Source organism: Rhinichthys klamathensis, unplaced genomic scaffold (genome assembly GCF_029890125.1).
Source record: "Rhinichthys klamathensis goyatoka isolate OS25496 unplaced genomic scaffold, OSU_Roscu_1.1 h1tg000485l_1, whole genome shotgun sequence".
Lineage (NCBI taxonomy): Eukaryota > Metazoa > Chordata > Actinopteri > Cypriniformes > Leuciscidae > Rhinichthys > Rhinichthys klamathensis.
This window is the reverse complement of record NW_026606972.1, coordinates 260,909-285,972: the sequence shown is the minus strand read 5'-3', so window position 1 is coordinate 285,972 and position 25,064 is coordinate 260,909. Positions and strand designations below refer to the sequence as shown.

Below are 25,064 nucleotides of genomic sequence, written 5' to 3'. Positions count from 1 at the left end.
GAGTAAATTTTAATTTTTAGGTGAACTGTACCCTTAAGATCCAAAGTGCCAGACAGACTAGTGAATGTTTAAGACTGCCATTGCCTGAATAGTAGTTGATTTTTGACTTAATTACTCTGTTACTAGTCTTAATTATTTTATTCCAAATACTGTATATCTGGAGAAGTGTCTTAAAATGTGCTGCACAAATGAAGCACGAATACATAAGCACCTGACCTAAATCGCTGTGATGTATTTTTGCATTTGGTTGGAGTGAGATGACCTGATGTTAACGTGAAAGAAAAGGAGATTCTTTTGTTTTTGTGTTTGTTTGTTTTTTTAAGAGTGAAGGACTTTATACTTATGCTCCATTTACTTTTGGTTTTGTAGCGGTTTGATTATTTTTCATATGTTGAGCCAAAATGGATGATGGTTTTGTTGAACATTCCAAAGTTGCCTTGAAAATGTAAAGGTTGTAACAAGTTAAAAATAAAATGTTCAGGGAAGCAAATAACAGGCTTTATATTGCTTGTTTCTTTTTGTGTGTCTTTGCATTTGGCAGATGTCATACTGTCACTTGTCCTTCTTAGTGAGGTCACCTTCTGTCGTTCTGTCCTCACAGAGGAAGTCTGTGTGTAATCAGCTGTCCATCAGATCAGCTGTGTCATCATTGCAGCAAATGGGTGAGATGCATCGGATTAATTCATTGCCTTTGAATCTGATCGTTGTCCACTTCTTGTCCTTCATTCATTGTCTTGGCATCTGCACAGTGGATTGTATCCTGTGTCTCATAGCATGTGTATGTCCTAGCATGACTCTGGTCACTGGGTCTAAATGTTGAGCAGATGTCCCAGCAAAGACAAGCCACCTGTAAGAGAGTTAAACCGTGTAGTTAAACTCAGGGATACTAAGATCCAAATCCTCCACTGCACACAGGTCCTATATATATATATATATACCAAATAAAGCATATGAATGATGACATTACATTTTAATAAAACTGCACTTAAATGAAGAGATTTTTACCTGATCTATTAGAAGATTCTAATTTCATTCTTGTTTCACAGGCATACAACTGAAGAGAAGAGACAATTATATAAATTGTTTGTTATAATTCATTATTTATCAATAATAAGTGTACTTTTCACCAATACCTTTAGGGAATTCGTGAATAGAAAAGAGGTTGTCTTTAAACACTGATTAGTAAATCTCACATATAAATATTCAGCTCATATTTCACTCTAAAATCAATATAAGGAAAAAAAATTATTATATATTTATAAAGATATATATATAGATAGATAGATAGTCTAATTAGTATGTAGCATATTTTTAGGACCATCAAGATTATATTATATTATTTTTACCATTACAGCAATAAGAATCGGGGGGACTTAATTTTCTATAAGCATTTCTTTTTTTCCACTTAAAGATTTCTTGACAAGCATCATGATATCTACCCTGTCATTGTAACATGGTCAGTTAGTCTATGCATTACTGGGAGGCAAAATATCAAAATCATCTGTTCTATGTCCTTGGTCCTAGTTGTCCTTATGTCCTTGTTGCAATAGCCACTTGGTGGCGCTACAACTTAATTCATAATACATATTTTCACCACGCGCACACACGCACACTGTTATTCATTACAAATGGACATAATGCAAATGCAGATGAATAGAGTTTTTAAGTATTAAAACAACTAAGATCATAAATCCTAATGAAACCATGAAAAACATATCAAGCACTCAGATAAAGAACAGGCAGCAAAGAGCAGTGATTCTTCTGTATTACAGTGACCTCTTTTCAAATAGCCAGCAGCGTGATTTGTACTGGTTGGGAATTGGGGGTTGAGTGAGGGGAGTGTGTCTTTTACCGATTTTCTCTTGTACACCATGTGGCCAAATGATAATATCTCCAGCAAATCAGAGCTGAAGAAAGAAATGAGGTATTGCATGGCCGTTTAATGTGTCACTGCTATAGTGAGCTGACTCTAGCTGATGGGTCATGGTTCTCAAGCTGAAATAAATGCAGCAGACACAGCTTGTTCTACCTCAATGACTGATTTAACAAGTCTCTTACAACTCTCAATATAATTTCTGTTTTGAATAACACCAATTAATCAGACATTGAACAAATCACTTCATTTAAACACTGAATCACAGTGGTGAAGGTTTTTATTTAATTTTTTTGAAAATACAAGATCGAAAGTAAACCCTTGATACTCTGTCTGAATCTTTCTATAGTAGCACTTGAAAAAATGAATTGGCTGCAATCTTCATCTCTGGCTGACCTCTCCGTGTCAGTGAAACAAACCACACGATCATTGAAAATGTCAACCATGTCACTGTTTGTTCCAAAACACTAGACATCTGCACAGCTTCTTTCGAGATGCAGTTGCCCTACTTTACACACCTGGATACTCACTATTTCTATTCTTTTCTCTATTGCATGGGTTTTCAACCCTTTTCAAGCCAAAGACCACTGAATGGATACAGAGATTTTCAACTACACAAGAAAGTCTATTAACGTTTTGCCACGCATGTGTGCGTGACAATGAGAAGACCAAAGACGAAGGCCAAGCATATTTCAAAGAAGCCTTCATCATTCCGAGCTCATTAATGTTACATGCTGTAAGAAGTCACTTTGAAAAGACAATATGGGGAGAACGAGATGAAGAGAGACACATGGAACAGAGTGAGAGAGAAGTGAAAGTGTGAAAGAGAGGTAGGTGGAGAAAGAAAGGGGAGGTGGAGATAGAGAGAGGAGGGGAGGAGAGGAGAGATAGAGCACGAGAGGGAAAGAGGGGAGGACAGTTCGCCTCTGCAGCGCTGCAAGGACAGCGTGAACATCGCTAGGACACAGACGGACTCAAGCTCTCAACAATCACACATTCTTCACCATGACAACCATGCCAATCACTGCACTGGACTGACAGCTGTCAATCACAGGAGAAGATTATCAGGATCACCTGCCACAGGAGAGATTACAAGCTACAATAGGGGACTTAAGAGGAGTAATTCCAACTTGTGTTTGGTTACAAGTTGTCATCCAGGGGGAAATAGGCCATTTTTGATCCCTCAACTAATTTACGCCTGCATGCGTTCACATGTGCATGCTTTAGGGGGAGCACGTACGTACGAGGTTGTCTTGCTTTGAATCAGGGTCACATTCTTGCTGGCTTTCACCCGTCAGTGCAGTGCCACAATAAGCTTCAGTAGCCTGAGTTAGCGGGAAGCTCTGTTTATTTAGCCTTTCGTCCACGAAAAAACATGAGTGAGGGCAAGAAGGAGTTAGAGATGAGGGACAAAGCCATCATGCACCAGCAGAGGAGACTGAAGCAAGCCACCCAGTTCAGCCACAAGGACTCCGCAGATCTCCTGCCCCTGGATGGGCTGAAGAGGATGGGCACTTCCAAAGACCTGGTGAGTGGCTCTTTTGTTGATCCATAAAATGGTTGTGACAGTTATGAATTTACTTATGTAAATACTGTGCGTGAATATGTGTATAACTACATGCACGCAGCATTATATATATATATGCAAATCAGTAAGCAGTTTCATTTTTTTTTTTGCATCCCGTCACACAATGCTCACATGATGCATTAGTTAGCGCTTCAGGCATGCCAGTGAATGTTTCTGACACATCAGTAGATCCGGTTGCAGCTTCCCCTCCATGCTGGAAGATGAAAGTCACACACTTTCACACACGTCGTAGTTTATATCATGGTGAGGACCTCCCACTGACTTCTATTGTACTTGAATCAAGCTAATTATAATTACTACACTGTTACTCAACCTCTTTGAAAAACCTTTTGATATTTTGACATTAAATTAAGTGATTCATTTGTGAGGAAATTATGAGGTTGGGGACAAACATTTCGTTCTTGCTTAGTGCAACCTATTTTTTATTAGGTGGACCTTTTGGTCACCTGAGAAACATGTACATGTTTATTATAAAATGAAAAGTTATATAATAAGGTATTGTCACACAAGAAAGAGTGCCGACATGAATGTGATTCATATAGACACAAGGCAGCAGGGAATCACAATCGTGCTTATATTCAGAGCAACACAACTGTGAGTATGGTATTGCTTTTATACAGTAGTTCAGTAAGCAAGTTAATATTGAGTTAAACCATACATAATATGGCCACTTTCTGTATTTTTGCTATGCCAACAAAAATATTTCCAAACGAAGCCAACTGTCATGCATATTCGAGCAACACATAGTGGCATTTTGTTTTTTAATTAATCTGTGTTTCAATTTCAAATGGTCTGGTGAATAATTCAATGACTCATTAAATGAAATCAATGTTTTTGAATGGATCAGTTGACTGAAAGAGTCAGTGATTGTATCCGAAATCACAAAACTATAAGTAGTTATTTGATAAAGAATCATTTAAAAAAAAGTATGTATGAGTGTAGTATAAATGAAATCCAGACATACTAGCCATTCACAAGTCCTCTTCCATGGCCACATGGCCACAGTGTTTATAGGGTTCGAACTTTAGAATCTCGCCGGAAGTACGTCATCCGGTACCTTTAGCCTATTGTTTTATGAATACTAAGCATTCGGACAAACTATTTTTACATACTGTTTTTTTTTTTTTTTTTTCGTACTACATACAGTAATAGGGAAGTATGACTATTAGGACACAGGAAATTAATAAAAAACGTTCACTTGTCGCCACCTAATGGTATAAAGATGTAACCTGCATAAAGAGTCACTGACAATGCCCACTTCTAATGGACATACTGATCGAGATTGATGACTGGAACTAATAGTTATAATTAATAATAAATAATGTTATCTGGATACTTATTACTGATTTTTGTACTGTTTTTCTCAACAACAACAAAAAGGAGAAAAAAAGAAAAGTTTTGTCGACGTTACATAAGCAACACAGAAAAATAATATATGGCCTTTATGGGCTTCTGCGCCGCTATGGAGTTGAAATCTCCATAACGGTGCGCAAATTAATCCTCTCATGAATAAGTAAGAGCTGCCTATTTCCACACAAGATTTCTCACAGCTTAAGCTCTCTAGCTTTCCCCCACATATCAACAGTCATCAACATCAGAAGCTTAGAGAGAAATATTGGTGGTTATCTCATATCAAAATAATTAAAATATCTTACCCCTAATCCTAACGGTTACAGAAAACCTTTTTCCATGTTAGTCCCTTTACAAAGTCTCAGTGGCACCACAAGTTCCCCACAATATAAGTTTGTCACTACCTGAAACGCACAACAATAGGCCAACAATAAACCAAGAGGTAAAGTCCTGTTCATGTAGTGATATCTTCTTCCTCTATGCCATTAAATTGTCTATCTACCATAATACCTGTCCCGCTGTCATCTCTAGCCACTACTCTGATTAGATGGCACATACCCAAACTCCCAGTGCGCACTCCAAGAAACCTTCAGAATATGAGCGTGCACAGGCACGCATGCGTGTTTATACAGTGGTGTGAATAAGTTATTACCCCCATGCTAAAGTTGCCTAAAAAGAGGAATAAAAAATCATCTTTTGGAAATTGATCTTAATGCCTTACTTAGAAAAATGAGGAAAAATCCAACCTTTAAGGACACCAATTTTCTTTGTGTATGAATAATGTATCATAAATAAATAAATGTTCTTCCTTAAAATACAGGGTGCATAAGTCAGGCCCCCCCTATGTTAAATTCCCATAGAGTCAGGCAGATTTTTATTTTTAAAGGCCAGTTATTTCATGGATCCAGGATAATGTGCATCCTGATAAAGTTCCCTTGGCCTTTGGAATTAAAATATCCCACATCATCACATTCCCTTCACCATACCTAGAGATTGGCATGGTGTTATTTCAGTTAGCCTAATAGCTGGTTTGATTTGCATTGAAAGATGATCTTATGGAAAGTACCCCATGCCAATCTCTAGGTATGGTGAAGGGAATGTGATGATGTGGGATATTTTAATTCCAAAGGCCAAGGGAACTTTATCAGGATGCATATTATCCTGGATCCATGAAATAACTGGCCTTTAAAAATAAAAATCTGCCTGACTCTATGGGAATTTAACATAGGGGGGGCCTGACTTATGCACCCTGTATTTTAAGGAAGAACATTTATTTATTTATGATACATTATTCATACACAAAGAAAATTGGTGTCCTTAAAGGTTGGATTTTTCCTCATTTTTCTAAGTAAGGCATTAAGATCAATTTCCAAAAGATGATTTTTTATTCCTCTTTTTAGGCAACTTTAGCATGGGGGTAATAACTTATTCACACCACTGTATGTGTGTGCCTATGATTAGAGAGTGCATTTAAATGATCTCCATGCACAGCAGGGAAGAGCTGAAGCTTGTGTGCACAGCTTACGATGTCAGAGCCTCTAAAATGTGGGAGCTAAAGATAACTGGCTGTCAGTGGAGTTTTTTGTCTTAACACATCAATTTAAACGCTCGATGTGTCTCAAAGAATATCATATTCTGTTGTTTTTTTGTGTGTTACTGTTCATGCAGCTGTTTCTAAAAATCACAATCTGGCTTTTGTTATAAAAAAGAAAAGAAAAACAAAAAACAATTCTCTGCCTCTTTCTTGTTTCATGAAGGCTGCCATAAGCAATTATTCAACAGATTTGATTTTGACGCTCACGGTTGGCACAGATGTGTCACGCTTGTCCTGCCGTGGCGAGTCAGGGCAGACAGATACCTACTGACAGTTAGACAGATGGTACTGTCTTGTTGCCCTCTACAGTGGACTGTGTACCTCTTAAAGGGAAAGAGGAAGATTATGTCCTTTGTGTTCATATAGATGAAGTGCAGGGTGTGTAATACAGAGAATTTTGGAGAAGTTGAAGGCCCCAAACAAAGTCCAATTAAATTTATAGTTATAATTTAGTGTATTGCATATGAAAATGTTTCCACAGCATTTCAACAACGTTTACATAACTTCAAAAAAATCGAGGAGGTATATAGGCCTACCTGAAGAAAGCTCACTGTTAGCATTCTCATTTATCTCAATGTTAGTTGCTCGGCTGGCACAGGACCCCTGGAAGTAAATAAAAAATTATATATATACAAAAAAATTATATTAATATTTTATATATTTTATTGCATTTTTAATTTAAAATTTATATTAAATTTTATACTTATAATATAATAAATAAAATATAATTTATATTAAATTTTATAATGTGAATGCATATATACATATATTTATATAACGCTGACTCAAAGCATTTTTAAATTGTTTACATATATATCGCAGGACAATAACATACAACAGTGTATAAAATTGACGATACCAGACAAAGAACTGAAGAAAAACAGGGCTTAAATATATGGGGAGTGTAATCAAATGGAACAGGTTTGGGAACTGATAACAACCAGGGAAACTAACTAGAGAACTAAAGTAGGCAAAACAGGAACACAGAGGAAACAAAACCAAAACTGAACATAATCAGAACACTGTGAGAGAGAGACTGTCAAATATTTTTGAATAATGACTGCTAAACTATATTATTAATACATTTGACTCCTCTGAATGTCACTGTATAGGCTGATTCACACTCGGATGAAGTGTGTATATGCCAAGGCAATGTTTTTTTGAAGTGTTCTCAAGGCACCCTGGTTTGCTGCTCTAATTAACCTACAAGTGTCACGTGCAATTGTTCTTGTTACGTAACCGTAGGTTTGTTTTTCAGCTCTTTGGCCCTTAGGCCCTCTGCAATCCCTTCTTCTCTCTCTCATACTGCCTTGTTCTCTCTTGCCGTGAACTAGAACACAGAGAGCAAATCAGTGAGCATGAAAAGGGCACACTCAGATCAGCATTCATGCACAGGAGTTGTGGATGGAGTGAAAGAGAGAAAAATGCACAGACTCCTTTCTTACAATGCTTCTTAATGCACTGAAGAACTGTGTGATGTTTATGCCGCTATTTATTGAATTAGTCCAAGGCCGAACATTTCTCACCATTCAAAGATGAGGGCAGACATGACTAAAATATGTGTAAAAGAGTTGTAAAAAAGTGTAAAAAAGGGGGGGGGGGGGGGGGGGGTGTGTTGTGGGGGGCGTCTTCCACCCTTAGTTATATATACATTACAATGCATAATGCTGCGATGAATCGCATCTACCCTAAAAGTTGTTTTATATAATATATATATGTGTGTGTGTGTGTGTGTGTGTATATATATATATATATATATATATATACACACACACGAAGATCGAAGACCCCCGCATTATTATTATACATCAGATAAGATTATATATAAGATTATCAGAAAATGCTCTTTATGCTAAAAAAAGTTTTTTTTTAAGAACTGCTCACTTAATGATCCTTTGGGGAACCCAAAATGGATCTTCCATGGCATCGCTGCAAAAGCTTATTCTTGGAACTTTTATTTTTAAGAGTTTACTATTGACACAAAAACAAAATCATGTAAAGATTAATAACAAGTGAGTAATGGGGAGCTTTGTGTCCTGACTATAACTCCTCAGTGGCCTCATTGATCCTGAAACATTAACGCTTATTATTAGGATTACTTGATGAATGGCTGAGCCTTTTTTCCTCAGCTCAATCCCTCTTCTCGATCTCTGAGGGATTGTGAGGAGCTGAGATACAAAATGTTCCTTTAGGAGAGATGCTAAAAATACTACCTGTGTCAGGGGGGAAAATAAACAGCTGTACAGCTTCATAGAAGGTATAAGGGAAAGGGTTAAGATGAATAGGGGGGAGAGAGAGAGAGAGAGAGAGAGAGAGAGAGAGAGAGAGAGAGAGAGAGAGAGAGAGAGAGAGAGAGAGAGAGAGAGAGAGAGAGAGAGAGAGAGAGAGAGAGAGAGAGAGAAGCTGGCTGTCTGGTGCTGGGGCGGGAGATCAGCCATTAGGCAGGTCACATGACTCTCTGAATGAGAGAGAGGAGGCTGTTGCCGTCTGATAATGAGCTATTAGCAGGTAATCACACAAAGAGAGAGAGAAAGAGAGCAAGCTCTTTTGGGGCAAAAGCCGCAATCATGCAAGTAGACTCTTAAAAATAAAAGTTCTTTACTGGCATCCATGGTTCCATGAAGAACCTTTAACATCCATGGAAACTTTTCAATGTACAAAAGGTTCTATATAGTGGAAAAAAGCAGGTCGTCATGCAGGTCACTGCTCAATTTGTGCCAACAATTTCTTAAAGTTATGGAACAAAAAGGCTGTGAAAGGGTCAGTTATTTCACCAGTAATAGACACTGACCTCTATTTACCCACAATTCAACAGTACCATTGTTAAGGACATGCTGTTCTGGGCCAAACATAATTTTCTGATAATCTGTCAGTTTGGGATGTTTCTCATTCAGACCAGGGATGGCAATTGCCCCCAAACTACCAATAATAACACACATCTAATTCACAGACCTACGCAAATGAATCATGAATCATTCATGAAGGCCCTTGCAGCGTTTACAAGTTAAAATGGATTTTTAAATAATTGTTCTGGTGGGACTGAATAGATTTAGAGGGGAGATTTGCATTTGATCATAATCTGTTCATTGCATTTCTGAATTTAAAATGACAAAGAGAGAGTTATGAAGTCTTATGAGAGTTATGAAGTCTAAGACTTATGAAGTCTTTACATAAGTTTGAAAAAAATACACACAAAAACTGCTCTTTTAAGCGTAATATTTCGTAACTGCATTATGTCCTCCTTTAATGATTTACCTTGACTGTATTAAAAATCTTATTATGAAAGGTGGCCATTTCTATATCCTGACTATAGTCAATATTTTTTTTCCTTTTTTTTTGCATCTGGTGTGTCAATGACTTATATAATCTGATGCACAAGGTTACAGAGTCTTTTCAAATCGACAACTCAGAACCACACAAGAGCATAGCTCTATCAAGGCAACACGTAGTGACAGCCAGCTCTCAAAGGAAAGAGAGAGAGAGAGAGAGAAACAAACATAATGCTATGATCAATCCTGTCAAAATCAACCTACAAAAGCAAACCCAGATAAAGAGAAACACGGCTAATTCAGTTTTGTTGTGTTTAAAAGCAGACTGAAAAACTATTTTATCTGAATTCACCTGTACATGTACCCTACAAAAAATGGTGTAAAAACAATGTTCACTCAGAAATTGCTAGTAAATTTCACAAATTACAAAGAAGCAACACTAAATTAAATGAACATTTTGAAGTAGAAAGACTGTAAAATGTATTCAATAATCTGTTTTACAGTAAAATATCTTCAATTCTAAGATGTAAGATGATGCAGTAAATTAGCAAGATAATTATTTATAATCTTATCTTATTATATTAATAACGGTAAAATATTAAGAAATATTAAGACTTGTTTACAGATGTTTCTTGAATTAAGCAAACATTTTTTTTACTTAAAAAAAAAAAGATGTTTAAAACAAGCAAGAAAAAGCCAAATCTGCAGCAACTGTGTGATGCTATCATGTTAATATGGAGCAAAATCTCTGAGAAATGTTTCCAGCACCTTTGTTGAATCTATGCCATGAAGAATTAAGGCAGTTCTGAAGGCAAAATCGGGTCCAGCCCAGTCCTAGCAAGCTTACTAATGAAGAGGCCGGTGAGTGTATAAACGTTGGTGAATCAGAGGATTCCCACAGAAAATGAATTACCCTGACTATGTATTTACACATATGCAGAAGAGTGCTAAACGAGGTTCATCACAGCCCAATTAACTTGATGTGTTCACTTACATTATTAATCTTTTCAATAATAATAAAATAAAATAATGGGCAATTGTGGTGTGAAGGTCTTTTCTCAACTGTTTTCTCCATTTAGATCTAACTTAAAGGCTCTCAGAGATTCATTTGCACTGTTGTGTTGTGCTGTGATCAAACCATGTCATCATGCCATAGTTTCACTTTTAGACAAACACATGGAGTGCGTTGATATGCATGATGTTACACTGATTATGATTAATTACCAGGTAATAAAAAAAAAAAAATAAGGCCAGTTTAACAACCTGAATCTTGGCACACTTATATTTTTCGGACATCATCCGGATTTTACCCTGCATGTAAATAGTTACAGATGTTCTGGTTATACACATCTAACTTCACCTGCGTTCTCATTCAAAACAAGTTAAACTTGCAAGAAGATCAATATGTCCTTGTGAAACCAGTAAACAGCAGAGCAAGCAAAGATACTGGCATTTACCTTTTAGTCTCTCTTTTTACTCAACCAGACAAGCTATGGCCATCTGAGCAGAAGGACAAACAGAACTGGTTGTGATTGGTCTGTAGCTGTCAGAAACAAGAGCAATGCATTTGTTTTCATGCAAGCAATGTAATCAATCAAATCAATCATAACAATCTAATTTACCAGCCTTTGGATGTACAGCAGCAATAAAGAGCATCTGAAGCATCGTCCACAGTCAAGTCACAGCTGGATGGTTTTTCTCATTTTGTAAGAGGGTGTCAACAGGAATCTAAGGGCTCTTGTGGAGGTCATCTCATTATGCCGGGATAAAATGAGCTTTGCAATACCATCTCAGCCTTTGACTCTGTGTGAGGATATGGTCTTATCTGATCACACGGTATCGGACTTTGTAAAGATCAATGAATAAGAGAACAGATTGCTGCAACCTCTGTGACTTTTTATTTGATGAAAGAAGATGAAAATCCATAAATCTGTAGGCCTAAGCCTTGAATACATGTCCATTGAAAAATGCCACACCAGGCTGATCTTGTAGCAAAAAGTCAAAAAGCAACAGAACTCTATTTGTGGCTGGGGAGTCTGCTGACGGCCACGCACTCTTTTTCGATCAATGTACAAAAGTCTATTATAAAAAATGCTATTACACGCCATCTAACCCACAGCAGCGGATCAATAGTGTTGTTGCGTATAGCTGGAGGAAATACCTAGTGATAATGTTTTGGTGAGCTGACACATTTAAAGCACGATGCTAGAAAAATGTTGACACAAGCACAGGATGAACGTCTTTCTGATTCAATGCTCACGTACTTTGGATATGAAAGGCTTTATTTCATTCCATTCCTCTTCAAAGACCTATTTTTCCTTCTTTTTTATTGTGTTTTTATTTTTCTCCACTTTTCTCCAAAAATGCATATCAATCTTTTTACATTATGATTATTTTAGAATATATATACTATACTACTTTCCAAAACACATCTATCATCTTAAGCTGAATTTTTGAACAGGATGAGCATATGCTTTGAGTTACGAAAGAACAGCACATGTAGCAGATGAAAGAGATGGGAGAAGGGAGGGAAGATCTAGGTTTCTCTGTGTATTTTCAGCTTCCCCTTTGAGAATATCTGAATGGTACTTTCAAGAGGTCCTGATAATTGTATTATTAGAGGCAGAGACAATTTTAAAAGCAGATCAAATTGCAGTCTGGTCTCCTCAGGTTGCCCTGTTGTGGAAATGGCAGTTGTTCTCTAACAAAGTTATAGGGAGAAGCAATCTCATAGACAGTAACACAGCACATGCACTATGTACAGTGCACAGATTGCCTTCTTTATCCAATATTCACTTATCTGTCATAAACAACAATCTGCAGGATTTGTTTCTGAAATATAACTGAGATATTGTGCTATCTAGCCACAAGAAATATAACAGCATACTAGAATCACACTAACATCAAAAGGCCAATGAAACGGAAATAATGCATCAGAAGAAAGCTTTGAGGAATTTGTTTGAGATGTTTTTATTTTTAGTGTTATACTGTTAGCCTGTTGAATGAGACTCAATTGCATCAGTTTGTTAAAGAAGGTTGACAGAGTGACACTCACAGCCTCAAAAACGACTGTATAAAAAAATGATTTTACTTTCACTTTACATTAAAAGCATGCTGGAAGTTAATGGTGTCTTTCAGGAACTGTGGCCAAAGCAGACACACACACACACACACACACTTCAGCAGTGATTAAAGTGATGGGAGTCGTTCTGGAGTTAACTTCAGCACTCAGTGTTTAATGTCGGAGTTGGCAATGGCGAAAAACTGACTGATAAAAACATCCGTAAACTTGTATATTTCCCACAGGCATTAAAACGGCAGCAATGTACAAGGGAAAAACAATTAACATGTATCGTCAAAGTGCTCAGCAAAATATCATTCTACAAAATAGCTCCACTGGTACTTCATTATAATGCATGAGGATCCTATTGAAAGAAATGAGTTTGTCAAAAATTGGAAATTAGTTTTTCCCCAGCAGTCTTACTGATATATATATATAAAAAAAATCATGGGCTACGGTACGTTTGAAGTAGAACACCAGTATTCCTTATATGCAAGTTATGCAACACTTTAGTCACATGACAATAATTTAATTAAAATTTTAACTTAATATAATATAACTTAATGTAATATTTATATTGTGCATATTTTTAATTTTATATTTAATTCTATATAAAATATTTAATTAAATTAATATTTTTTTTCAGTCCAGTTTTATGACAAAAAAATTGGTATTAGGTAAATATAGTAGAACAACCAGGTTCTCGATGCATATAGAAAATGTGCATACTGTCTAAAATACACAAACTGCAGAAATATAGTACAGCCATAGCAATGAATGACATCACTTCCTATTCCTGTGTGCCCCATACAGCAGCCCCACAGCATCGTGCAGCGACGCCTCATGGAGGGCAACATTCCACGTTTGCGTGGAGAGGCCCGGGACATCCCGTCTCTTGTTCGCTCACCCCTGGCAGACAGCAAAGAGGGCGGAGAGCCAGAGGAGAGGAGCGAGAGCACGGTGGATGACTCCACGGAGGAGAGGGAGTCTCCAGAGGAGAGCGAGAAGAGCCTTAGGTCTGACGAAGATGCGGATAATGAATATGAAGGGGACAGCAGCGATGCAGGAGGGAAGACAGAGTCCAAACAGAAAGACAAAATAGGAGATGAGAGGAAGAAAGGTCTAAAAGAGGGCGAGAGAGCATCCTCCCTCTCAGCTCTAGTGGTCCAGTGTAAGGTAGGCATTCACACAGATGAACTGAGCTGAGCTGTCTGTGCCCATAATAGAAGCGATAACAGCTTGCTGTAATGACAAAACACAAGCTCTGGCTCCCTATGACTCATGGTTTTATTTTCCTCGCAGTCGATTGTTCTCGACGGTGGGGTTTTAGAGGGCCAGTATGCATCTAAAAAGCCCAAATCAGTGAAACACCACATGCAAAGTTTATAACAGAAATTATGTAACTGGTGCGCAAGTGACTCATTGTATGGTGACATAACATCTATCTGACCCATACTTTTCAAAGGTTCAAAAACTCATACATAAGACACAAGGAACTATAAGATACACTACCGTTCAAAAGTTTTGGGTCGGTAAGAAGTTTCTTGATCACCAAGGCTACATTTGTTTGCTAAAAATACAGTAACAACAGTTAATTTAACTAATTTTAATATAATTTAAAATGTTTTTTTTTTCCTGCGATGGCAAAGCTGAATTTTCAGCATACATTACTCCAGTCTTCAGTCACATGATCCTTCAGAAATCATTCTAATATGCTGATTTGCATATTAAGAAACATTTATTATTATCATCAATGTAGAAAACAATGGTGCTGTTTAATTTTTTTTTTTCAGGATTTTTTGATGAATAGAAAGAACAGCATTTATTTAAAATATGAATCGTTCTACACATAGGAGAAAACCAGGAGAAGTAGCAGCATAATCAACACACTTACTAAAGACAATAACTAATACACTTTTTAAATGATTATTTTTTAATTATTTCCTCAGATCTTAAAATAACTATTCTAAATTTCCCTGATGTTTCAAGGTTTTCCAGCACCATCCATTTCCATTAAAAGGTTCTCTGTTTTACTATAGAGCCGACTGAACATGATCAAAATGGCCCATCTCGCAGGACCCCCTCTCCATCACCCTCCATTCATGTAGTGATTGAGCGCGGTAAAAATAGACCCTAAATTAAAGCAGATTAAACCAGGGCTGGGTGTGAACCAAAGAGCAGCTAATTTCCTCTGCCTACACATGTCAGCTGACAATTCAAGACCAAGACCAATCAATGGACCACTGAACTCAAATTAGGCAATCATGGAAATGCCTGTGAAAATGTGATGCTACCTGATGTGATTTTAGCTTGTCCAGCTCACAGCATGGTAATAGTGAAGGCAAAAATACACAGTTAACAGAGTTTAATTAGTCATAATGCCCATCTGACTGCACATGATTTACTTATACTTAAAAAAGTAAATAAATTAACAAATTAATAATTTTACATTTTAAAATTAATTGATCTGACATTAAAATTCAATTAATTAGGCTACTTACTCGCATTATTATCATCAATCAAACTAATTCAAAATCAAACAAATGAATCAAGGTTATTCTACCACTATAAATACTATTTTTAAAAGTTTATAATTTACACATTTTAAATATATTTAATGTATAATGAACAAAAATGAATGAACAATAATAGTAGGCTATATTAGTTATAAATTAACATTAACCTAGATTAATAAATACTGTTAAAATTGTTCATTGTTATTTTATATGACACCTAATATTAAAAATGTAACCCTATTGTATAGTATTCTCTTTTTAACCCTCTGGGCTTCTTTGTTTAGGGGTTACACTTGGCTTCCTTTCGGTCAAAAAAGACCGAAGCCTTAAAATGTAACTTTTTTCCCCCCCAGGAAAACCATTCAAATATATTTTTGTTCAATAATATTTTCTTATTATTATTTAGAATTTTTAAAGATTTTTATGATACTTTGCATTATTTATATAATTTTTACGAGCTATTTTTTCCATTAGAATTTTTTTTTTTTTTTTTTTTTTTATATAAAATTTTTTTTTTCAAAAAACTCAACGTGACACATTAAAATATAATGCTGGCAGCAGGCAAAAAAAAATTCAAGTGAGAATACCGCCATCCAGTGGCTTTAAAAATGTTTTAAAGTGTGTAATGTCCGTAACCGCCTGTAGGCTGCCCATAGCTTCCTATGTAAATACATAGAAATGCTTTTTGATTCCTATTGCTGTTTTAGACATGATTTCTCTCTCTTATTCGTTTTTTTTTATTTAGATATATATTTAGATATGCTAAAAGACTACTTTTTTTTTTTTCTTTTTTTTTTTTTAGATAAGTAAAAATGTATAAATGTGTGTAATGTCCGTAACCGCCTGTAGGCTTCCTATATAAATACATAGAAAGGCTTTTTGATTCATATTGTTGTTTTAGACATGATGAGGTGTGTGTGTGTGTGCATTTGAGCGAGAAAGAGTAGCCTATCTGTACTTTATTTAAATTTTTGATTTTATTTAGCATTTTCTCAACATTTGCTGTTACAGTCTTTCCTATTCATTTCTCTGTGTGTGTGTGTGTGTGTGTTTGTGTGCGTTGGTGTGTGTGTGTGGGGGGGAGGTGTCTTATTTGCACTCTTGATGTTTTAGAGTGTCACCCCTTCATTGCTGTACACTTGGCTGATCTGTAGTTTGTATCACCAAAAGTTTCTCTGAGTTTTCCTATTTTTTCGTATTTCCCATTCATTTCCTATGTCGGTCATTTTTGACCGAAAGGAAGCTAAGTGTGACTATTTTTTTTAAGACCCTTTAACATATCCGAATCATCACCTTGATTTTTTTGTGTGTTCACATAGGTAATACAACAAAAGTCACCAAGTTTCATCCCCCTCCGATGAAGCAAAAAAATTAAACATTTCAAAACGTATACTGTTTCGGTCATTTTTGACCGAAGAAGCCCAGAGGGTTAAGAAAGAGACCACAAAGTGATACAAGAGACAATTGCTGGGTCATTATACAAAAAACATTCGGCCATGACACGACCGACCAATCGTAATGAAGTATTCCAAAAAGCAGTGTAATAAGGCTCGGATTTAAGTTAAATGAATGGAAATTCTCATTTGAATGTTCCAGATCACACGTGCATTCCGAATGAACTGAATGTTCTGGAAAACACATGCAGTTGTGTTGTGATACGTGAACTGAAAGACGGAACGAAACCATCAGCGTCTAATTAAAGCTTGGGTAATGAAGAGCCAGATAAATGGGGCAGCGGGTACTGGTTCATCCCTCCCTTTCTGGAAAGATACAGAGGCAGCAATTCAAGCACGATTTTGCTCCATGCAGAGCATCATTATAAATGTATCACACATGCACCAATGCACACAGATACACCCATTTATAATAGCGGCAATCAAATAAAGACATAGCACATCTCACAATGGAAGCATCCCACCGAGTTTGACTGTTTTTATAGCGTCAACTAGGAGTGCAGTGTGCAAGGAAAGACACTGAGAAACTAATGAAGACGTACACAACCTGACACATATCCAAAAGTCACAGTTTGCCTCATATGGTGTGTTTCCACCTCAATGTGTTTCATTTAGGCCATCTCGCATTGCAACAAAAACACTTTCAACACAGCACTAGAAAGCTAGCAGAGGAAGAAACAAGTGTGAAACAATGCAAGGAAACATGCAAGTGCACGTGGAACATACTAGTGGGGTCGGAACAATGTGCGAGAGGGGCTCAACGGCCCCCCGTAAGTGCACAATGAGAGACTGACGCACTGGTGCGAGAGATGGTGTGTCCCACCTTTTATGTGGTAGGAAAGTTGCGGGGGTGACAGCTCACCTTGAGTGACAGGAAACTCAAAAGAGGTTGCAACAAAGCTCTCATCCACTTATTTATCTTTAACGGTGGAACAGTGTTGACGCAGACCTCATCCCTCACTCATTAACTGTGCAGTTAACAAACAGGCGAAGAGCAAAAGCTTAACAACGCTTTAGCTGTGTGTAGGTGGAGCCATATTGTCTGTAAGTCCTCGTGCATGCTGAGAGACCATATGCTAAAAACAGGTTCCAAATCCCTCGAAATATCTCAGCTGAGGCTTCCTTCTCCCACGACACTAATTTATTATTATTATTATTATATGATATAATAAATTAAAGTATTATTTAATAAATATTGTGTACTCTAATCCAGATCAAATCAAATCAAATACTTTTCTTAATGGCTGTATTTACTGTACAAAATCACGGTAACATAGTTGTTCTTGGAGTTTTTTTTCAAACAATTATTAATTATGAAATGAAATGGTATATATTTTTTATAAGAGGGAGTTATGATGTAACAGCAACGACACTTCAGGTGTTACACTTTACAATACGTTTCCATTTGATAACATTAATTAACTACGTTAGTTAACATGACCTAACAATGAAAAGTATTTGTAGAATTTTTTCAACATTTACTAATACATTATTAAAATCTAGGTTGTATCTGTTAATATTATGTAAAGGACCGAGCTAACTAACAATGAACAGTTGAAGTTTAATTACTTAAGGTTAACATAGATTAATAAATACTGTACTAAATGTATTGCTCATTGTTAGTTAATGTTACACTGTATAAAAGTTGCTGCCTTAAACATTCAAGTTGATTGTACGCAGTTTCAACTTAAATGAAATTAAACTGGCTTAAATGAGTTGAATCTGGTATAACTTATTTTGATGAGTTAAATCAATGTAAAAACATATGTTGTCATACTTATTGATCATATATTTTTTTACAGAGTAGATAATGCATTAACTAACATCAACTAACGGGCCTTATTGTAAAGGGTTACCATAATATCTCCACTACAAATTAAATATATAAACTAAAATGTATTTGTCTTCTTCATTCTGTGCAGACATGCACATTTTGTTTGAAAATTTAAAAAATACATAAAAGGTACTATTTTCATATTTATACTTTGTTTTTTCCCCCACACAAAATGTGCATATACTTGCACATAGGAAGTATGAAAAAAAGAAGCTAAAAAACCCACCATTTTTTTTTCAGCGTTTTTTGCGCTGATCCATTAAGAAAAATGCCTGAAATAACACAAATGGAGTAAGCTATTGTATTCGTTGCTGAAGTTACTGTTTACACAAATGTGGTTTGACCCAACCGTGTGGAAGAATCCATCAGGAAACAAACGGATGGCTAATAAGTTAAAAGACAATCCACTAATTCTGCTAATACAGAACAAATTATTTACACATAAATGTCAAGCAAGCAGCATGAACAGGCACTTAGACCTTCCAAACAGCAAATGCTGCAAAAGCACAGGGTCATTGTTCATCTGATGAGCTCTGAATTCTGCAAGCGCTGATGGAATTTCAGGTTAAGGGACAGACTGAGAATAAACTGACTCACTGAAGCGAAACGACAGGGGCTTCCACAAAGTACCTTTGACAGTGTCAGTCCATTATTAACCAGGACTATTATCCTCAGACGCTGCTAAACCATCAATCCTGAATGATACTGTCACACAATGCAAAAACAAAACCTGGCACTGTCTATTTAAAAGAGCAAGAGCTAATATCTGTTCTTCAACATACTGTAGTGTCTCAGCTTGGCGTCGACGTTGTTAAACTGTTGACTGATAATGTGTTCTGGTATTTAAAATTCCTGTCACATGAAAAGCGTGAAAAAGGCATCACAAGGGAGAAAGATTATATTATCAGGGAATTCATCTGAGTGAAGACATTTTTTTATTTTGCAGAGTGGAGATGCAGAGGTGATGTTATCCATAAACACAGGGTGCCAACACAACCACATCTCTAAAACATGCTGCAGACGACTGGGGTACGTTTATTTCACACACACACACACACACACACACACACACACACACACACACACACACACACACACACACACACACACACACACACACACACACACACACACACACACACACACACACACACACACACACACACACACACACACACACACACGCACACACGCACGCATACACACGTTGTGTTTTTAGGGGACTTTCCATAGACATAATGGTTTGTATACTGTACAAACCGTATATTCTATCCATGCCCCCCAAAACCCATCACAGAAAACTTTCTGCATTGTACATTTTCACGAAACATCACTTAGTATGATTTATAAGCTGTTTTCAAACCAATGTCCCCACAAGGACAAGGATTTTGGATATTGCCATTGTCATTTTGTCCCCTTAGGGTTTACTTAGTCTGAGACTAGGTTTAAGCCTTGTCTGTGAAACTGGGCATAAAACCTTAATAAAATATACTACATGTCCTAAATGCTTGTATTTATTGCAGACTGAAAACCAACCAAGAAGACAAACCTCAAGACAGGCTGCCACTCAGTGATTCAACAGTGGAGACAGTGAAGTCCCTGCACCTGCAGCTGGGCAGAGAAAGAGTTCAATGCACTGCCCAGGTCATAGGTCAGATTTCAAAGTTTCTCCAGTCACTTCTTATGCACTGCCCATTGCATTAATAAAAACATGGCACCATTCAGCGGTTTATAAAATGTTTGATAGATTTGACTGAATACAGAATAGCTTAGAGATATCCAGGGCATTCTCCTTAACAGAACCGGTTTCAACCAGTCATGTCTAAATATAAGTTTAATGCAAAGAGAAAAGTCTTATGAGAGTGTGAAAAGGGATTTTAATATAAATGTCTTCAGCTTGTATTTGCATACAGCTTTCAGAGTAAGCCACTGACCTTTTCCAGTTCAGTCTGGGAATGCTTGAACAAAGAAATGTGGGCAGCACAGAGGAATTACATAACAGAAGAGTACATGACTTGGGCACGGTGGCGGTCGTGTTTCGTGCATGCATTGCATACAGACTTATACAAGCTATACCAATGATGGCAGTTTTATCAAGCCACCTCATGTGCTCTTCTATTTAGAGAAAGAATAAAATTATGCTCACAGGGGATAGATATTCTCTTTTTGCCTCCCACATTTTGAGTCTCACTTCTCGTCTGTTCACAGAGGATGCCACGTTTGAGGTGTGCTTGGGTCTACAGACTCTGCTGGAACTCAAAGTAAGCCCTGCGTTTATTAAACCTAATCTTCAGAGTCTCGAGTGGCATGATTTCCAATCCACGCGTCTCTGGCTTTTAAAAGTTTTGTATTTTCAGTGTGAGTTTTAAATGCATGCATACGTATTTTTGAAAATCACTTGCTTCTGCTACTGCAAATCGTGTTGGTCATCTAGATCAGATGTTGCACTGTATATACAGTATATATATATAAATAAATGTGTAAAATATACTCTACATATTTTTTGCTAAACTATTGCTGTCGATAGAATAAAATATTTATAAATGTTGAGTAAAATTCTGTACATTTTTAACATATGTACCCATATTTTGTTCTTAATAATATTATTTATAATGAATAATGTTTTATTACACTATTTTTTCATCTCAACCTTTTCCTCTGCCCCCAGTTTGATCTAGATCACATCATCATTCATTTAAATGAGACCTAATAATAGCAAATTACAAGCTTATAATCATACAGTTTGTAAATTTTGATTTTAGTTTTTTGATAAAAATCACATTATTTAGCAAAGCAACTTATTTAGATGATCAAAAGTTACATTGCATTCAAAGTATCTATTTTATCAGTGAGTAGTATGTGTTCTCATGCAATGCTCTACCAGTTGATTTTGAACAACTGAACGGTGAAAAATAAGCATGCTGAAATCATCACAGACATAACGTGATGCAAATCATATTATGAAATACGTCCAAAAACAAGAAGCAAAGAAGTTTTGAGGCCATGTTCGATGCTTTCTGACACTAAGTAGCTCTGTACATGATCGGGGAGTTATTTTATGATCATATATCTAAATATTGACTCAGTTCTGAATATGGCTATTTCAAATGCCAGGGAAAAAATCCCCTTTGGGGTTTACATGAGTTATGAGGAGGAAGATAAATGCTATTAAAAGAAGAGAAAATCCTTTTTAAAGTATGACAGTGGGAGCGAGAAAAGGGGATGTGTGAGAGAGAGAAAGCTAGAGGATGAAAGTGTGGAGGACGTGGACAGTATCTCTATAAGTATATGCAAATACTATTCTTGTCAGAAGAAAAAGATAATGTATGCAAGGAGAAGGATCCCTGAAACCAATGCGGACCTGTGAGGACAATAAACAGGAGAATTAAACTTAGGCCTATTTTTCAGCCAGTCTTTTCACCTGGAATATATAAATGCTCTTCAGGCTGTTACATGTACAGTGGCAAACAACAACAATAAAGAATGTTCACCAATAATCTTGCTTTAAAAAGGCACAACACAGTAATTACACATTGTGAGAACCAGTGACCAAAGTCAAGACTTTAGACTATGATCTGTCCTGTGACCGGTGTTTGGTTTAACTATGATCAGATTTAGAGAAAACAGACTGTGAAAACAAATCAAATAAATATTTTTTTTATATAAAAAGCCATTTTTCTCAGTTCCAGTGGTTACGTAGTTACTTGAAATGTCCTTGCTCATAATTTTTTATCATAAAGTATCTAAAAATAGAACATTAACTAAGCAGCTGCTAAGGTGTCATCATTTGTTGCTAGGGCAGGCAAACAGATAGACAGAATGATAGACCGTATTACTGAACGATAGACAGAATGATAGATAGAATAACAGACAGATTGAACGACAGACAGACGTATAGAACGATAGATAGAACAAAAGATAGAATAACAAACTGAACGACAGACAGATGTGTAGAACGATAGAACAGGCAGACAGAATTAGATAGGATGGCAGACAGATTGAATGACAGAGACAAACTGATATAGAGACACAGACAGACAGACAGATAGATAGATAAACAGACAGACACAGATTGAACGACAGACAGACAGCGATTTATAGACAGAACAATAGTTAGACAGACAAACAGATGAAACGTCAGAAAGACAGATAGAACGACAGATAAAATGATAGAGATAGACGGACGGACAGACAGACAGACAGATCAATCGTCAGACAGACAAATAGAATGATAGATAAAATGATTGAGAGACGGACAGACAAATAGACATACATACATACATACAGACAGACACAGATTGAACAACAGACAGACAGAACAATAGATAGATAGACAGACAGACAGACATACAGATAGATAGATAGATAGACAGACAGACAATTAGACAGACAGACAGACAGACAGACAGACAGACAGACAGACAGACAGACAGACAGAACAATAGATAGATAGACAGACAGACAGACATACAGATAGATAGATAGATAGACAGACAGACAATTAGACAGACAGACAGACAGACAGATAGACAGATAGATAGATAGATAGATAGATAGATAGATAGACAGACAGACAGACAGACAGACAGACAGACAGACAGACAGACAGACAATTAGATAGATAGATAGATAGATAGACAGACAGACAGACAGACAGACAGATAATTAGATAGATAGATAGACAGACAATTAGATAGATAGATAGACAGACAGACAGATAGACAGACAATTAGATAGATAGATAGACAGACAGACAGACAGATAGACAGACAATTAGATAGATAGATAGATAGACAGGCAGACAGACAGATAGACAGACAATTAGATAGATAGATAGACAGACAGACAGACAGACAGACAGATAGACAGACAATTAGATAGATAGATAGACAGACAGACAGACAGATAGACAGACAATTAGATAGATAGATAGATAGATAGATAGACAGACAGACAGACAGATAGACAGACAATTAGATAGATAGATAGATAGACAGACAGACAGACAGATAGACAGACAATTAGATAGATAGATAGAATTCTATGGAATATTTGATCTTTTGTAAGAGGAAAGCTTCAAGTCTGATCAGTCAGAAAAGCAACAACTGTGACAACGAGAAGTCAATATAATAAGTAGTATAATACACCAGATGTGATGCAATGATCTGCTCTCTATTCCCAGTGCTGTGTGGACCTGAACTCCAGAGTGCTCCGTCTCCACAGCACAGAGCAGGAGCTTCCCTTCCTGGATCCACCCGCTTGCAGCCAGTGCCATCACCATGACAACAACAAAAACATGTGACCTCGGACCTACGTGCCCAACAACCGCCATGACCGTACCCGTGTAATCAGAGAGGAAGTTGACGGAAGGACGCCTGCATCTGGTCTGTAGTGTTCCCTTGTGCCAGATCAACATAGACAGGCCTCTCCTCTCTCTCTCTCGCATCTTTCCTTCTTTATTATTCATTGTTTGTTTCTGTGCTATTTACAGAAATCTGCCAACTATGATTTTTTTTATTATTATAATTTGCTGTGCTGAATTAGTTTTGATTAAATGTAATAAAGCTCAGGAGGAGGAAGGTCGTGTTCTGACATGTTAAAATTGCCTTTATCAAAATGACAAAAGGGGCATGTGGTTAATCCGCAAGAAATTGAATTAATGTTTGAAGCCTGATGAGTGATATTCTTTAAGTGGTGATTTTAATTACAATACAAGTAAATTATATTCTTGAACGTTAGAGTAACTGAGAGTTGACGAGATACTTCACACTTTGGGAAACCTGATTTTATACTTTTAAATGTGTCAAAAAAACAAATCAGAAAGTTTCTTTCACAAAAACCTCAAATTTAGCTAGAAATCTCTCACCCGAAACTGCCTTTAACTAAACAAAGACTGTGTTTTCAAACCTCACTTCCCTTCAGAAAGTCAAATCTGCCCTCAGATGATAAGGAGGACTTCAGCCAGCCCAATCAAATGTTAATTGAGTCCTTGGGCTGCAATCTCACTCAATGACCCCCAAACCAAGCAAAACACTTCATCTGCATGATTTTAAGGACTTTTCCATTTGTATTTGTCTGCTTTTGGTACGTCAGACTGTGTAACACCTGCATGCGTTTTCTTTTAGAACGGTTAAATTCTCCTCTTCTAGAGCCCAGTTTCTAGAAACCCTGTTCAGTTGCTGCTCAGCTTGTCCTCATGACCGGAGGCATTTCTCCACCTCCTATGCCTTGCTCATTGCTCTGTTTTTCCACTCATAAGCACAACTACTGTCTTAGTACAGCCAAAATCTCCCACTAAAATGCCAACCGATGACCCAAAGGGCATCTATGTCCCACACAAACTCACTCTAAAGGGTGGGGATAATTAAATTGTTGGCACACAATTCTCAATAACCCAGATCATCCAGCCTTTTAACACTATGGATGACCTTTCAGTGTAGAATATATTTGTCCATTTTATGTTCTTCACTTTCTTTTTACGCTGTGTTGAGGGCCAATTGTATGAGGGGGAAAAAAAAAGAGTTT

At 36.7% G+C, this 25,064-nt stretch overlaps 1 protein-coding gene across 1 annotated transcript; it reads left to right on the top strand.

Moving 5' to 3' along the window:
- Window positions 1-2,754: 2,754 nt before the first annotated feature.
- nrip2 (nuclear receptor interacting protein 2) lies at window positions 2,755-24,450 on the top strand. The gene is made up of 6 exons (XM_056237288.1): window positions 2,755-3,401; window positions 13,549-13,911; window positions 19,486-19,568; window positions 20,063-20,190; window positions 20,748-20,800; window positions 23,722-24,450. The coding sequence occupies exons 1-6, from the start codon at window positions 3,249-3,251 to the stop codon at window positions 23,839-23,841; spliced, it is 900 nt and encodes a 299-aa protein (XP_056093263.1). The 5' UTR covers window positions 2,755-3,248; the 3' UTR covers window positions 23,842-24,450.
- Window positions 24,451-25,064: the final 614 nt, after the last annotated feature.

Coding starts and splice junctions, on each gene's coding strand:
- nrip2 (XM_056237288.1), top strand. CDS start 3,249: ATGAGTGAGGGCAAGAAGGAGTTAGAGATGAGGGACAAAGCCATCATG. Junction 19,569..20,062: donor ACATGCTGCAGACGACTGGG/GTACGTTTATTT, acceptor TATTTATTGCAG/ACTGAAAACCAACCAAGAAG. Junction 20,191..20,747: donor ATGCACTGCCCAGGTCATAG/GTCAGATTTCAA, acceptor GTCTGTTCACAG/AGGATGCCACGTTTGAGGTG.